The sequence below is a fragment of the Bombus pyrosoma genome, linkage group LG2, assembly GCF_014825855.1.
Source record: "Bombus pyrosoma isolate SC7728 linkage group LG2, ASM1482585v1, whole genome shotgun sequence".
Taxonomy (NCBI): Eukaryota; Metazoa; Arthropoda; class Insecta; order Hymenoptera; family Apidae; genus Bombus; species Bombus pyrosoma.
Genome location: NC_057771.1, coordinates 13,204,095 through 13,217,125, shown reverse-complemented (window position 1 = coordinate 13,217,125; position 13,031 = coordinate 13,204,095). Strand labels below are relative to the sequence as shown.

Below are 13,031 nucleotides of genomic sequence, written 5' to 3'. Positions count from 1 at the left end.
GCGCCTTTATCGGCTTAAGCACTATGCCAAGCGCGCTTTCTCCGCAACGATAGCGAGGAGGATCGTGCCAAAAACGATGTCGTGCAGTTACGATCCGCGGTATTCTCGCAAAAATGATCGCAGGCGTTTCGTTTATCGCGCCAACTTGCAAGAAAACAGGAGGAATATCTCGAAAAGGAAGGACCCCCCATTGTTTCGTTCGAAACAGCGTCGCCACGTTACCAGACGTCTCGTCACGTTCGGATGAAAATGAGATTGAAAGTCGTCGTTCATATCGCGAAGTTTCGCCGAATGATCGAAAGAATTTTCAAGCGTAGAATAAGATGTTTGATAGAAAAATTGATACAAACAACATTATTAGTAATTGGCACTTATTAAGATAAATTAGACGTTCATAATAAATGAAACGTATACGATAATGAATTAGGATTTTGAAGGCATTGAACAACGGCGAATATGAACTGGCATGTTTATGATACGGCTGTTTGCTAATGTTAATTGAGTTTCCAAGCTGGGACGATGAAAGTCCTGCTGGTCTGTAGAATTGGAAGCTTAAGGCAATTGCGGATTTTGGGTCTTGCGACCTCACAAGCTCGAGTCTGTTAAAACACGTGGCTGCCAAACGTAGGAAAATCGGTAGATGTCCAACTGCGCAGGGAGACATTTCGCGTTAAGAAATTTGGAAGCTTCTTAAATAAATGGAATTATTATCTTTCTTTCTTCGTACATTGCATTGAATTAATATAAACATGCAAATTTTCAAATTATTCTGAACTGAAATAAAAATGAAATAAATAAGAAATTAATGGCTAGAACTAAAATTCATATTTAGAAATGAATAACCTTAATTGTCATTTTCTATCGTTCGTTTGAAAATGCAGATATCACAGATAATACAAAGGAGAAAATTAATTTGCAGGTAGGAAATCGACCGTAAGAGATCGCTGGTTTCTATGTAGCAAGGTAAAAGTACATCACACACATTCGGATCGACGTGAACGGGAGTACGTAAGAAAACCTCGTTCATTGAGCAACGATTCGAGTAGATTCGCGCGTAATCGTTCTCCGTGCCACGCAAGAAATCGATTATATTCTTACGGAGTAGTTGCTGCGTGATCGCACTTAAGTGGTTGCTGACACCATTTCTATGTACTATTACGAGATATCACTTAAAAAACACCACTATCTAGTAAACACTTTCTCAATCGCTAAATTTATTCTACCTGGAATGTCCAATAGAAGTTCCATATTAACACTTTACAGGAAACTTCTCTTTTTCAACAATCCAAAAAACATTGTTCATGTCATGTAACTTCCAACTATTTTATATTATTCAATAAAACTTCAACGTCGTACAAATGTCTCGAGTCTAAAGAAACTTTGCTCACAGAACCTCCCTTGAATCCGGAGAACATTTTCTATCTACATTTCACGTGTCATGCAATTTCCACGAGCAACTTCAATTTTCACGTTTCCATCTTTCTTCGATTCGAAGAAACTCTACAGATCTTGCAGAAATCTGCCTCAAAATTTAAAGACCGACCTTCACCCACATGTCACATCTTACGTACGTTGCACAATTAATAAAACTTCGATGTTTACACTTCAGAAAACCTTTCCGCGTTTTATAAAATCCGACTGAACTCCGCGAAGAAATTTCACAAACTGTTCGTTCGTTCAAAAGTCAGTGCTCGAGTTCTACGTTTTCTGCTCGGTCCATTGACCACCCCCGGAACTGGATGTCAGCCGCAAGCGTTAACCCCATCGCGACCAAACTTTCGATTTACTTGGACGTTCGACGTTCGAAAGGAACTTTCTATGCGGAAAGCACTACCAATCGTTGGTGCTGAAGCATACAGGGCTACGAAACCGTGACGATGACCTTGCGGAGGACGCGAATCGACGCGGAAGAAAATTAGGACGACGCCACGCACCGGTCTTGGTGGCGCACTAAATGTCGCAATCGGTCGGACGCCGTTCGTTTGAACGCGACGACGAGGAAGGGGCCGAACACTTTCTCTCGACGTCGAGTCGAACCAGCGGTAGCAGGCCTACGGTCGCCCGGAGGAACACTCGACCACGAGTTTTTACCAAAGGAACAGCTAGTCCAGCGTCACGTTTTCTACCGGTGATCCTGTACATCACAACTGTCACGTAGAACAGGTCGGCGGAATCAATCGATATCGGTTCGGTGTTATCTTCCAACGAAACACGTGAATAATCGTACAAGGAATAAGAACTAAGTGGAATGGAATGCAATGGATTTGTGAATGAAGTTTGAGACTGTTGGTAGAATGTGTTGCGATTGATAGAGGTTTTGGGTGTTCCTGAAGTTTCGGCTTTCCAAGTGGAATGTATTCAGATTGATTGAGATTTCGAACGTTTTCTCTAGTGGCTGGAGAGTGAATAATCGTAGGGAGAATAAGTTCGACTAGAATGGATTTGTAAATAGAGAGTATTGGTAAAGAGTGCTGCTGTTGGTCGTGGTTTTGAATGGTTTCAAATGTTTTATGTAATTGTTAAAAAGCGTTGACTTGCGTGAAAGTTGCTTGAGCCGGGAATTGCTTGAAGAATTTGTGAACTTTGTAGTTGAGATGCTTGAAACTGTTCGGATGAAATGGATTTGTATATTGATAATTATGTATAATTATAAGTAGAATTGGGGTTGACCGAGTTTTGGTTGAATTTCCTATGGTCGTTGAAAAACGTTGAATAATTTAGAATTTGTTTGAATGGGCAATTTATAAAATTTACGACTGTGATAGATTCGGGTGGAATGAAGTTGTGAATGGAAATTATTAATGAAGTATATCGAAGTTTGAAGTTTTTAATGTTCTTCGCGGTCTATGAAGACCACTGAATCGTTTGGAAACCAATTAAATGGAGAATTGTTCGGAGAATTTCAGAAATTTGAAATTAGAACGCGGTCGAAGTTGTGTATGGTGGTGGGATTAATATATTAGCTTCTTGCGAGGGATTAAATTTAATTCACAGTTCATACAATGTACAAACGTTCATGTGGAAACAATAACGATAACAGAAATAATACATGGAATAACAATAAATATGGAAACAATGCGATTAATTTGTTAGATAGCGTTCTAAGATGCAAATGACAAATGCGTGTTTGATCCTGGGATGTTGCTTCCTTGCGGTGACGTTGGTGAACGCGGCACCGGGTCCAGAGGAACCTGCCTTCCACCTTCCGGTGCAGTTGATCGGCTTCCCCGTGATTACAGCCGCTGTGAGGATCACTAATTTCGTGAAGAAACTTGCGTACTCGTTGAATCCAGGTGATTTTCATTTAAAATTCATTTAATAAAAAGGAACTACTTACGCAGAATTATAAAAATAATTCAAAAATACTTCGACTCGGTGACTTAGGATTTTACAGATATTTTTTATCTACTAAATAAATAAGAAAATGCGACGAGATTCATTCAAGTCAATAGTAAGAAACCAGCAGAATATCATCACGTTTTTGAATGAATCACAGGAACAGAAATCTGTCGCACGATCAAGTTCAATGTTCTTCCACTTCGATCACCGATCAGTTAAGTACATTCAACGCAAAAAGAGGTTGAACTTCAGTGTATAGGTGATTCGTCTAGCCTGTAGTTTCGGGCGTGAATCGAATGGACGAGCAGCGAAAGCGAAAGTGTTCCACTTGTTGCAACTTCTCTCTCGGAATACCATGTAACGTCCGCGTAACTCTCCGTTGTTTCCTGGACAAACATGTTGTCGTTAATCACTGTTTGCTCTTGGTAATTAGCACGGATTCTTAGTAATTAATGGTTATTGTTAGAGTGAATTGGAGGATTTATTTTGGAAAATTTGCTGGATGTAATGTGGGAGATTTTTAATAATTTTAATATTAATAATTTTCAATTGGGACAAATATTATAAATTTCTAATTTAATAAACCTAATGTTATTAATATTGTTAATATTAGAGGTAGGTGCAGTATTACAAATGTCCAATTCAGTATACTAACATACTATACAGTAGACTAACTTGTGGATCATTTCTATTTAACTTCAAATGATGTTTCTTACGAGTAACATATTATTATCGTAAAAAGAGGGAAAGAAGCGGAAGCTTCTTGATGTATTTCTTTGATACAAATTAAAACTAGACAGTAACATTTTACAGACAGTTAAGAGACCTATGTCTAGATTAAGTGTACTTAAGGGATGATTTCGATTATGATCATACTTGCCTCAAATGGGTAGTCATTTAATTGCACATGTCTACGTGAAATATAGGTTTCCAAATTCTGTATTACAACATAAATCATTTGTTTTACAGTATCAAAAATGAAACTCTTCTGAACGTACTAAAATCATACTATGTACTAGCTTACGTACAAATTCCTACTAAAAACTCTACGTCTCAAACATTTCTATCTTTCTATTTATTTCTTATTTCTGTATTCTAGCCAAACTTCCGAAATTGAAAAATTCCAAAAACGAGATATATAAGATTACAGAATGTCTATATGCAAAAACATACAAAATATCAAAAAGTAAAACATTCGCTATAGTATTTGCGAGTGAAACATTGGAAGATGAAGCAAACCCGGATTTAGATTTTATTTCTTCATTCTCTTCGTAAAGATATTTTTCATGAACGTCTTATAAATTATCCAAAATCCGCTTTATTTTCCTATCCTTCGACTTAAATGTTTCATTCTTTCGCATGATTCTTCTTCCCAGTCGCGTTGCATAATATTTTGAGCGCGCCTTTGTTAAGCTGCCGGCAATTACGGGACATTTTCGGTGTTTTCGACCGTAATAGCAGTTTCCACGGCGAATCATCGTCGCTCGAAGTGATTTGAACGAGCGCCTGGTCCTTATTTACCATCGGTGTACGTATAATATTCAGTGAGCGTACAAAACGTTCACAAAGACGGTCAGGCCAGGTTCTTTCGCCGGAACCCGCTCTTGCTAATTATTTGTCGCGCGCACCGCTATGACAGAAAAGCTGGCTCTAATTTGTGGTATAGCAATTTATCTTTCCCGTCGCTCGTTATCGTCTCGCGTTTAACACACCTGTGATGCTTCTCCACGAAATTAAATGAAATCGCCACCTAAGCATTCGATTGTCACTGCTTGCAACGATAATTTATGTACTGCTTTTTTTAGATACATTTTCCCTTTTTCTATGGCAATTAACAATTTTTCTTGTTATTACCTCGTGATTGATTATAGTTTGTGTTTAATATCTGTTTTGATATATTTTTACATTTTATATTTTATAGACACCAAAAGCGATATTTTATTGGTAGAACTTCTGAATTTCTTGGATCTTGTCGAGAAATTTTATACATTTAACGCAAACATTATAAATTAATACACACAATACTGGGTCAGTGTTACAAATTTTGAATTGAGTAGACCGAGTATTACTGACATCCAATGTAATAAATCCAGTACTAGTAATCTCTACTTAAAGAGGATTTGATAATACTAATCTATAATTCTGTACGCGCAATTAATTGAGAATCCATTGGTTTTCCAGTTTAGCAATATACCAATTTATTTTCACAAGTTTGGTAATTATCAATAATCATAAAAAATTATAATCAATATACACCAATTTTCAATATTTTTCAAAATTTTCTCTTCCATGTTCCGATTTATTTGCTATAGATATTAATAAATTTAAAAAATAATTCAATTCACGCTTCTCTTATATGTCATTGCGCGTTTCATACGTATTATGAAATGGCTGAGAGAGGAATTTTTAGGACCAAGGATTGATTAATAAATCGGTTTTAATATCGATAATTCGATAGAGTGTGAAATTTAGATGCGTGAAATTTGACGAGCAGTCAGCAATGACAGGCGAACACGCGACCGCGGATGGAATGCTATCGAGATATGTCAATTTTCGTTAAAGTGAACGTTGAAGGAGTCACGCCGTTAATTGGTCATTAGCTAGGGATAGTTATTTGACGGTTCTGAATGATGGAAACGTGGATTGTCACTTGGATTGATGACAGTAACCTGTCTAGGTATATAACAGCCTGTATTGGTATTCGTATAGTGCATTAACTCGTCTGACAACGATGGTTCATTAAGAATGAAATTTATCGATTCGGAAATTATTAAATTGAATTGGAGATCTTGACGAAGCTACCGGGAATGTTAAAGATATCGTTCAAGAACAGTGTGAGAATTTTCGACAGCCATTCCATGAAGTCGTTTCACTAATTGCGAAACGATTCTGACATTTAGCACAGTTTTACCTCTCGTTTTTAGAGACTTACGTCAACCGAGTAAGACGAGACCTACCTCTGGTACACGACGAAGAAATTCTAGATGTTAGCCAAGTGGAGAAGAAGTTGATATCGGAGTTGGGCAGTAACGTTTGCGTTTACGAGAGAATCTGCGCCAAGTATGCGGCCGAAACTCTACAGAAACGAAGTCGGCAACGAGCTTTGGACTGGGATGTCGTTTTCAGGTACGTTTTATTGATATTTCGATATTCGCTTGAAGTTTCAAGAACTACGTAGTACTAAATTCCATCTAATCGTTATAAAAAAACTAAGTAACAGATTATTAACTTGAAAATATGTACAGATCTAAATATCAGATTTAATTTAATTGTTATCTCAATCTTCTACTTTAATTCTGTTATCTTAGTTTCTCGATTCAATCCTCTTATTACAACTTATTTTCACAACCCGTTTCACTGCAATTTCTTATTTTGAATAGTGGTGTTTTCAAAAGAAATCACATTCAAGAATTTAGATCTATTGAATAATATTCAAAAATAGTAAAAAGCAACATATTCGTGTTCTATGCAATAAAATACATAAGCCGAATACGTGTACATTAGGATAGTCATTAAATGTTGATTATCAACGGATCTATCGATAGGCATTACAACACACTATTACTATTATTATCACGCTATACAATTTTCCTAGCACATTGCACGTAACACTCTATTTCTCAAACCTGTCTCCGAGATATGCAACTATTTCTCATATCTTGTCGTACGAGTATTTTTTCCTTCTTATTAATTCTCGTCTTACTTCAATTTTCCTTCTTACTCTTCAAGAACTCGCGATTCAATCTGACCTACTTTCCTAGAAGAAACTATACAACTTGATACTATACAGTTTTTTTCGTTTGCTTCAATTTCTATTCTAATTAACCTGCTTCCCCTTAAAATATCCAAGGAAAGAAAATAATTTAATCTGAATACGTTGCCATTCTGCTAAACAACTGGCTTCTTTTTTCTTTTTTTCTTTTTTTTTCTTCCCCATTTCAACTGCTCGCTTCTAATTCATCTCTAACCTTCGTTATACAATTTCAGAGATAAATACAATTCACTAATTTACTGTTCTATTACAGCAACATTACACACGTTTGTTTTCCTCGCAATCCTATTTTTTCTTCTCATTTACTTTAATTTCCGCTCATCCTCATTTCAATTGCTACTTTAACTTATGCAAATTTAATAGCACACTGGCCTTCCCCGATTTTTTCCTCATTTATTTTAATTTCCACTCACCTTCGCTTCAACTTATACTTTAACCTATGCAAATTTAGCTTGCTCATTCGTTCTGCAATCCAAAAGAAAGATAAAAATACTTCAACGTTAACACATTACCATGTTCAACTTTCCAAAAATATCGTATCATATTTACATAAACTTGTCATGTTCCTGGAGGAGCTCATACACTTTGCATTAATGCGTCATCAGCCTCTATTACCAATCCTAATCTCGTTCATTTACATCATATTTGTTACTCAAAGCGTTATATGTATACGTTTACCTTAATCGTCACATTTTCACCTTTCATCGTCTGATGCGACGAAGTTCGAGTTTCTCTCTTCTCCTCACGGAGGTCCTCGAGATGCGATCGACTGTTGTATAATTAGTCTCGGTGGATCGATTGCGAGGCAGCATCAGTAAAACAAAAGCGGTCGCGATCGATAACGCGGTTTTGCGAGTGCATCTCGATTCCATGTAGTCACTTAAGTAACCACGTCCCTGAAGTTCACGACTCAGGGTATTGACGACTGGCAAAGATTAGTTCTCAACCTTCGTTGCGCTCGATGGCCTTGCGAAACTTGGTGAATACGAAGTTTAATAACGAGCTCGTTAGTGCATCGTAGGAAAATTACTGATCCATTTGGCCAGCCAGCCGTGAAACGGGTCTTCTGTCGCCCGATCGTCTTCTTCTTGTCTTCTTTTTTCTACCTTGCGCCGTGCCGATGATGTCAATCCCGACACGGCGTACGACTTTTTCCTCTGACACCGAGGAAACGATTTCTCTGAATCAGAGATACAACCCGGACGGTTCTTGAGACAGAAATTCCTAGAATTGCGTGAAATTATGAGAATTTGTTGACATTCTGAGAGAGAAAGAGGCGACGAAAGGTATTTGGGTGTTTCAGTGCTGGTCACGTAGTTAAGGTTGATTGGAAATTGAATCACGAATTTTACAGTTGCTCTTTTACGCGTTCTTCGCGTCTATCGTATGTGAGGAAGGTTTGTCGTTTGTAGAAATTCGAGTGAAAGTGAGTCACGATGTTTATGACATTTTTCATGAATTTCATGGAAGTTTAGTAGAATATTTGATAGATATGTCTGTTTCTAGGTTTCAATTATTCGTCAAAAAATTCTCCACTGAACTGCTCCACCCACTTATAAAAATACTTAAATTCTGATGTCGATTTCGATGAAGTCTACAAGAAGTTTCGATAATTCCGCGAAATATTAACGAAACTGCATGAATCCTTGGGCTCTTAAACCGTCAAACTTATCCTACCTATTAAAATATCAGAATGCGAACAATGTCTAAAACAGCAATTCCAATTCAGCATCTCGTCACATGCTCGTTCAAAATTTATGCGTAACAACCCTTCGCGATCTCCAATGCATTGATTCCTCGAGTCATAACTTCCGCGTAGAGAAACCTCCACCTGCTCGTAAAAGTCGAAATGTGAAACGAAGGAGATGCAACCGAAGAGATTGCTTCTCTCTTCAACAACCTTTGCTGCATAAATTCCAGACATTCTTGGATAATTCGTCGAGAATGATCGGTCAAATAAATCATGCAGAGATGCAACGAATGTGATCTGGTTAGAAGTGAAGACAGTCAAACAGTTTAGATGGATTTAGGGGTTTTATGAATTTTTCACGACGAAGTTCTATTGTTACTTGATTGTTAATATTCATACTTTATTATTATTCAAATTTTCCACCGCGGTAGATTGTTTATCAATTTATAAAGACGCGAAGAAAGAATTTAAGAGATCTACCAGCGGCACTTAGAGAGATCTACACCATACAATAAATACAACGCTCACGAATGAATTATAAATTGAAAAAAACTTGTAAATGAAGCTTCAGTGTTACTTGTGTTATATCTTCTATCGCCATAGAACCTTCGTCGATTTATCAAAAATTAAAGGCCGCTTCTATTTCCACTTCTCTCCTCTTGCTGCATAAATTCCAGGGATTTTCAGGTAATTCGTGGAGAACGATTGGTCAGATAAGTCCCCTGAAGATGCAACGAAGGTGGCCTGGCTTCTAAATGACCCGACGCTTCTATCCAACTAGTAGAAGTGGAAGCTAATAGAAATCCGTGCTACCGGTTGTTCGTAGCTAGCCGGCCACGAGCTCGCACTAAATTCAGTTGTAAGTAACGCCAGCGGCAGATAGCCCTTAATGGCGGTCTCCACGAGCGACCTAATGCATCCTGATAACTCTCTTCGTTCCACCCTCCACCCGTTCCTTCGTTCTCCGCCGTTTTACGAGCGTCTCGAGCTACCCGCCTTCGAATTCGAACGGCTTATCTGCGATTTCACGGTGCCGAGATGGCCAGCGCGTGTCCTCGAAGACGAAACGCGTCGGTTAATCGCTTCTGTCACCTGTAGGGGCAAGATGGAGGTAAAGCAGAGAAGATTCAAGGGAAATGAGAGGATGTATCGAAGGTTGGAGCTGGCAAAGACACGTTCGGAGAGGTTTAACGGAGCATGCATGAGAGACTGGCATCCTCGAGTCCCTCGCAGGAGCTATTCAAGTCGAAGGATGGAAGGTTAGGAGGTTTTCGGATGGTCAGCGTGAGCTGAGGTCTTTTCAAATTCCTTTTGTTTTAGGAGCACTCAGGGATCATAGTCATGAAGAGGCGAATTAGATTTGTTGGTCGTATTTATGTACATTTTTAAGCCATTCCTTTTATTTTAGGGGTAGTTGGATCTTAGTTATGAAGAGACGAATTAGGTTTGTTGGTCGTATTTATGTACATTTTTAGACCATATTTGTTGATGATGTACGTCTAATACTTGGGAGCAGCAAGTTTCTAGCTTTCGCGGACGATTGAAAAATCTCTGAAGCAATAAATACGATTCTCGATGCCTTTGATCCTCAAGGAAACATCATCAGACTCGATCCGGTGAAAATCTCATGGATCTCAACTCAGCCAAGTACTCGATCAAATCCGCTCGTAGTAGGAACTCTATGTACTTCCAATACAAACTCTTCGATTCTAATATATCCGTGGTTACTGGGGTGAGAGACCTTTGTACAATTATCGACTCCAACCTCACATTTATAGGCCACTCAGCACACGTCACCGCTACTTCTTCTAGAATGCTGGGTTTCATTAAGCGTAGCTGTGGTCATTTCAGCAACCCTTGTACCTTAATTAGACCTTACTCTTCCCTTGTACTCCCTCATCTTGACTATACCTCGGTCATCTGGCAATTCCACATAGCCAGACAAAGTGTCCAGCTTGAGAGGATCCAGAACTTCTTTCTCAGGTTCCTTGCTTGTAAATCCGCCTGTCCAATGAACGTTCGTGATCGTGGCTCCTACCACGGAGAAATAGAAATTCTTTCCACTTGCAACTAGGCGATTGTCTGACGAGGCTATTTTCCTATTTAAAATCTTAAATGGATTTATCGAACTGTTCACAGCTCTTAGCCTTATCAACTTCCATATATCTTCCTACTTCTCCGGGTCTCCCCGCTTACTCTATCGCCCATCCTTCTCCTCCAGATTTGGTCACACAAACACTATTGTCCGTGTATGTGAGTTAGGAAATTCAACACTTTTATGCAACAAGATCAACTTGTTTTTTACCTGAACCTGCAATCTCATGAAAAAGGTCCACGAAGCCTTAGCTAACCCGTGCGATCTGATTATCTCACAGCGACTGTATCACGCTGACACTTATCTTCCTCTTATTGTGTGGCATCTATTTGCAAAATGAATCTTTCTCCGTTTAATAAATGGAAATGAAAATTAAAATTACATGAAAATCTTTTCATTTTGTTTCGAGTATGTATGAGACTAGTTCGCGTAGAGGGGGTTATTTGCAAGAGTGGAAGATCAAATTATTAAATTAGGGATTTTTTAACTGAAAAGTTATCGTTAAAGTTTGAATATTGCTCATTTTAAATCTTCCAGTATCATGATAAATTTATTTACGTTTTATTTACGAATTTAAGCGTGGAAAGAATTCTAAATTGGTAAACTCACAGATGAAGCTTCATTGTCGTTTATTTCATATCTTCCACCGCCATGGAACCATCATCGATCTACAAACAAAAAGCTCACAAATTTGAACGGTTTAGAAAAAAATACTCCCAAAAGATTGCAATGTTAAACGCGTAGAAGATTCTCATGAAACAATTCCACGTAAATCACGAACACTTAATATGAAATAAAGAAAAGATACTCGACGTAGGTAAGAAAAATCAGATTGAAACGCTCTCGTACCGCCAATAACTTCCTCTCTAATCTCTCTATAAGCACCATGCAATGATCCACGTTATTCTTCTTACCATACCAGAAAAAAGACACGATCCAGTTACTTTACAACGTACACGCACCACGCACAGCGATTTATGTTTCTCGACTATCGCACGAACGCTCGTAACGCTTTCACAATCAAGTTCATTAGATGGTAACGTATGGGAATGATGGTTTTACAGCGAGTACAAATCATCGCCGAACCCGATGAAGGAGAATTATTTATTGAGCGTGTTCCTGGGCGACATCATAGGAAGCCCGCGACTCTGTCATCAGCTGGCGAAACGAGGGAGAGGCTGCGACGAGACCACGCTCACGGATTAACTGTAAACCGTACCATTTACGGAGCCGCGTATAGATTGTAAATATCGCGAAGCGTGTTCCCGGTTTGCATCGTGCAAAGGATCGTCCATCCTTGCTACATAATAATCGTAGTTGCGTAAAACGCGACGAGGATAAAATTGTATAGGGGAACTAATGACTTTAGGACCCGTAATTAATTGTTATCGCTTTGTTACCTGAAGTTCGTTGCTTATAGGATTTACTGATTAATCGTACTTTATTGTCGGTGGAATCTGAATGGAACAAGTCGTCGATGATAGAAAGCTGTTAGAGTGAATAGATCCGACGAAGAGAGGGCATATTAGTTTCCCTTTTCAAAACTAACGTTCCTTGCTGTTTTCGCTCGGACAGTCTTTTAAAGAAGAAATGATCAGTTGCTAATCGTTGAAAACGAATAGTGTTGCTTGCAAATGTACAATCGTTTTCATTTTCATAGCTATATCGAGTGTGTTGTTAACTCTCTTGTTAATTCGAAATCTATGTTATAGATACGCATCGATAGCGGTTTCCTTTATTTCGATAGATTTTTTTATGGAAAATTTGTCCGAAGTAACGCAATTGGTAAACTGATACATTTTCAAATCCTTGAATTCTGCGAAACGAATAGCGATTCTCAAGTTTCGATCGATATGTATATTGCAAACAATGTACACGATATTATACGAATTAATTGCACGAGAAAAATGGTACAAGTGTTTGACAGTTTTTAGTAATCGGTAACTGTAGTGTTAAATATTCGTACGCATAATTGAATTACATGGGAAGAGAATTTCGAACATTTCAATTTCAAGAGCACCAAAAAGATCGGAAATGTCCTTCGAATTCTTGCCAGAGCAACAAAGTATCATTGATTAATTTTCTGTTGATTAATGAATAAAATTATTAAAAGAAAAGCAAAAACAAGCGTACTT

General features: G+C 38.1%; 2 protein-coding genes across 4 annotated transcripts in view; one reads left to right on the top strand and one right to left on the bottom strand.

Annotated features, from left to right (window-relative positions):
* LOC122575485 overlaps positions 1-13,031 on the bottom strand; it is a 195,951-nt gene that overhangs the window by 115,360 nt on the left and 67,560 nt on the right. Inside the window, exons 3-4 of one of the 3 annotated variants that reach the window (XM_043744531.1) lie at positions 11,506-11,564; positions 3,694-3,725 (exon numbers count right to left, since the gene is read on the bottom strand). In XM_043744531.1, the coding sequence (XP_043600466.1) occupies positions 11,526-11,564 (39 nt within the window). In that variant the 3' untranslated portion in view covers positions 3,694-3,725; positions 11,506-11,525. Of the gene's footprint in view, positions 1-3,365; positions 3,726-11,505; positions 11,565-13,031 lie in introns of those variants that run through there. The other 2 variants (XM_043744540.1, XM_043744523.1) reach the window with 2 other exon arrangements.
* On the top strand, positions 1,379-13,020 carry LOC122575519. Its single transcript, XM_043744548.1, has 3 exons — positions 1,379-3,293; positions 6,264-6,465; positions 11,961-13,020. Exons 1-3 carry the CDS (start codon positions 3,107-3,109, stop codon positions 12,100-12,102), a joined length of 531 nt encoding a protein of 176 aa, XP_043600483.1. The 5' UTR covers positions 1,379-3,106; the 3' UTR covers positions 12,103-13,020.

Excerpts from the sequence above, each read along its gene's own strand:
- LOC122575519 (XM_043744548.1), top strand. The coding sequence starts at position 3,107 with ATGCAAATGACAAATGCGTGTTTGATCCTGGGATGTTGCTTCCTTGCG. Across the intron at positions 3,294-6,263 it reads TGCGTACTCGTTGAATCCAG|AGACTTACGTCAACCGAGTA; the intron begins GTGATTTTCATT and ends TCTCGTTTTTAG. Across the intron at positions 6,466-11,960 it reads GACTGGGATGTCGTTTTCAG|CGAGTACAAATCATCGCCGA; the intron begins GTACGTTTTATT and ends ATGGTTTTACAG.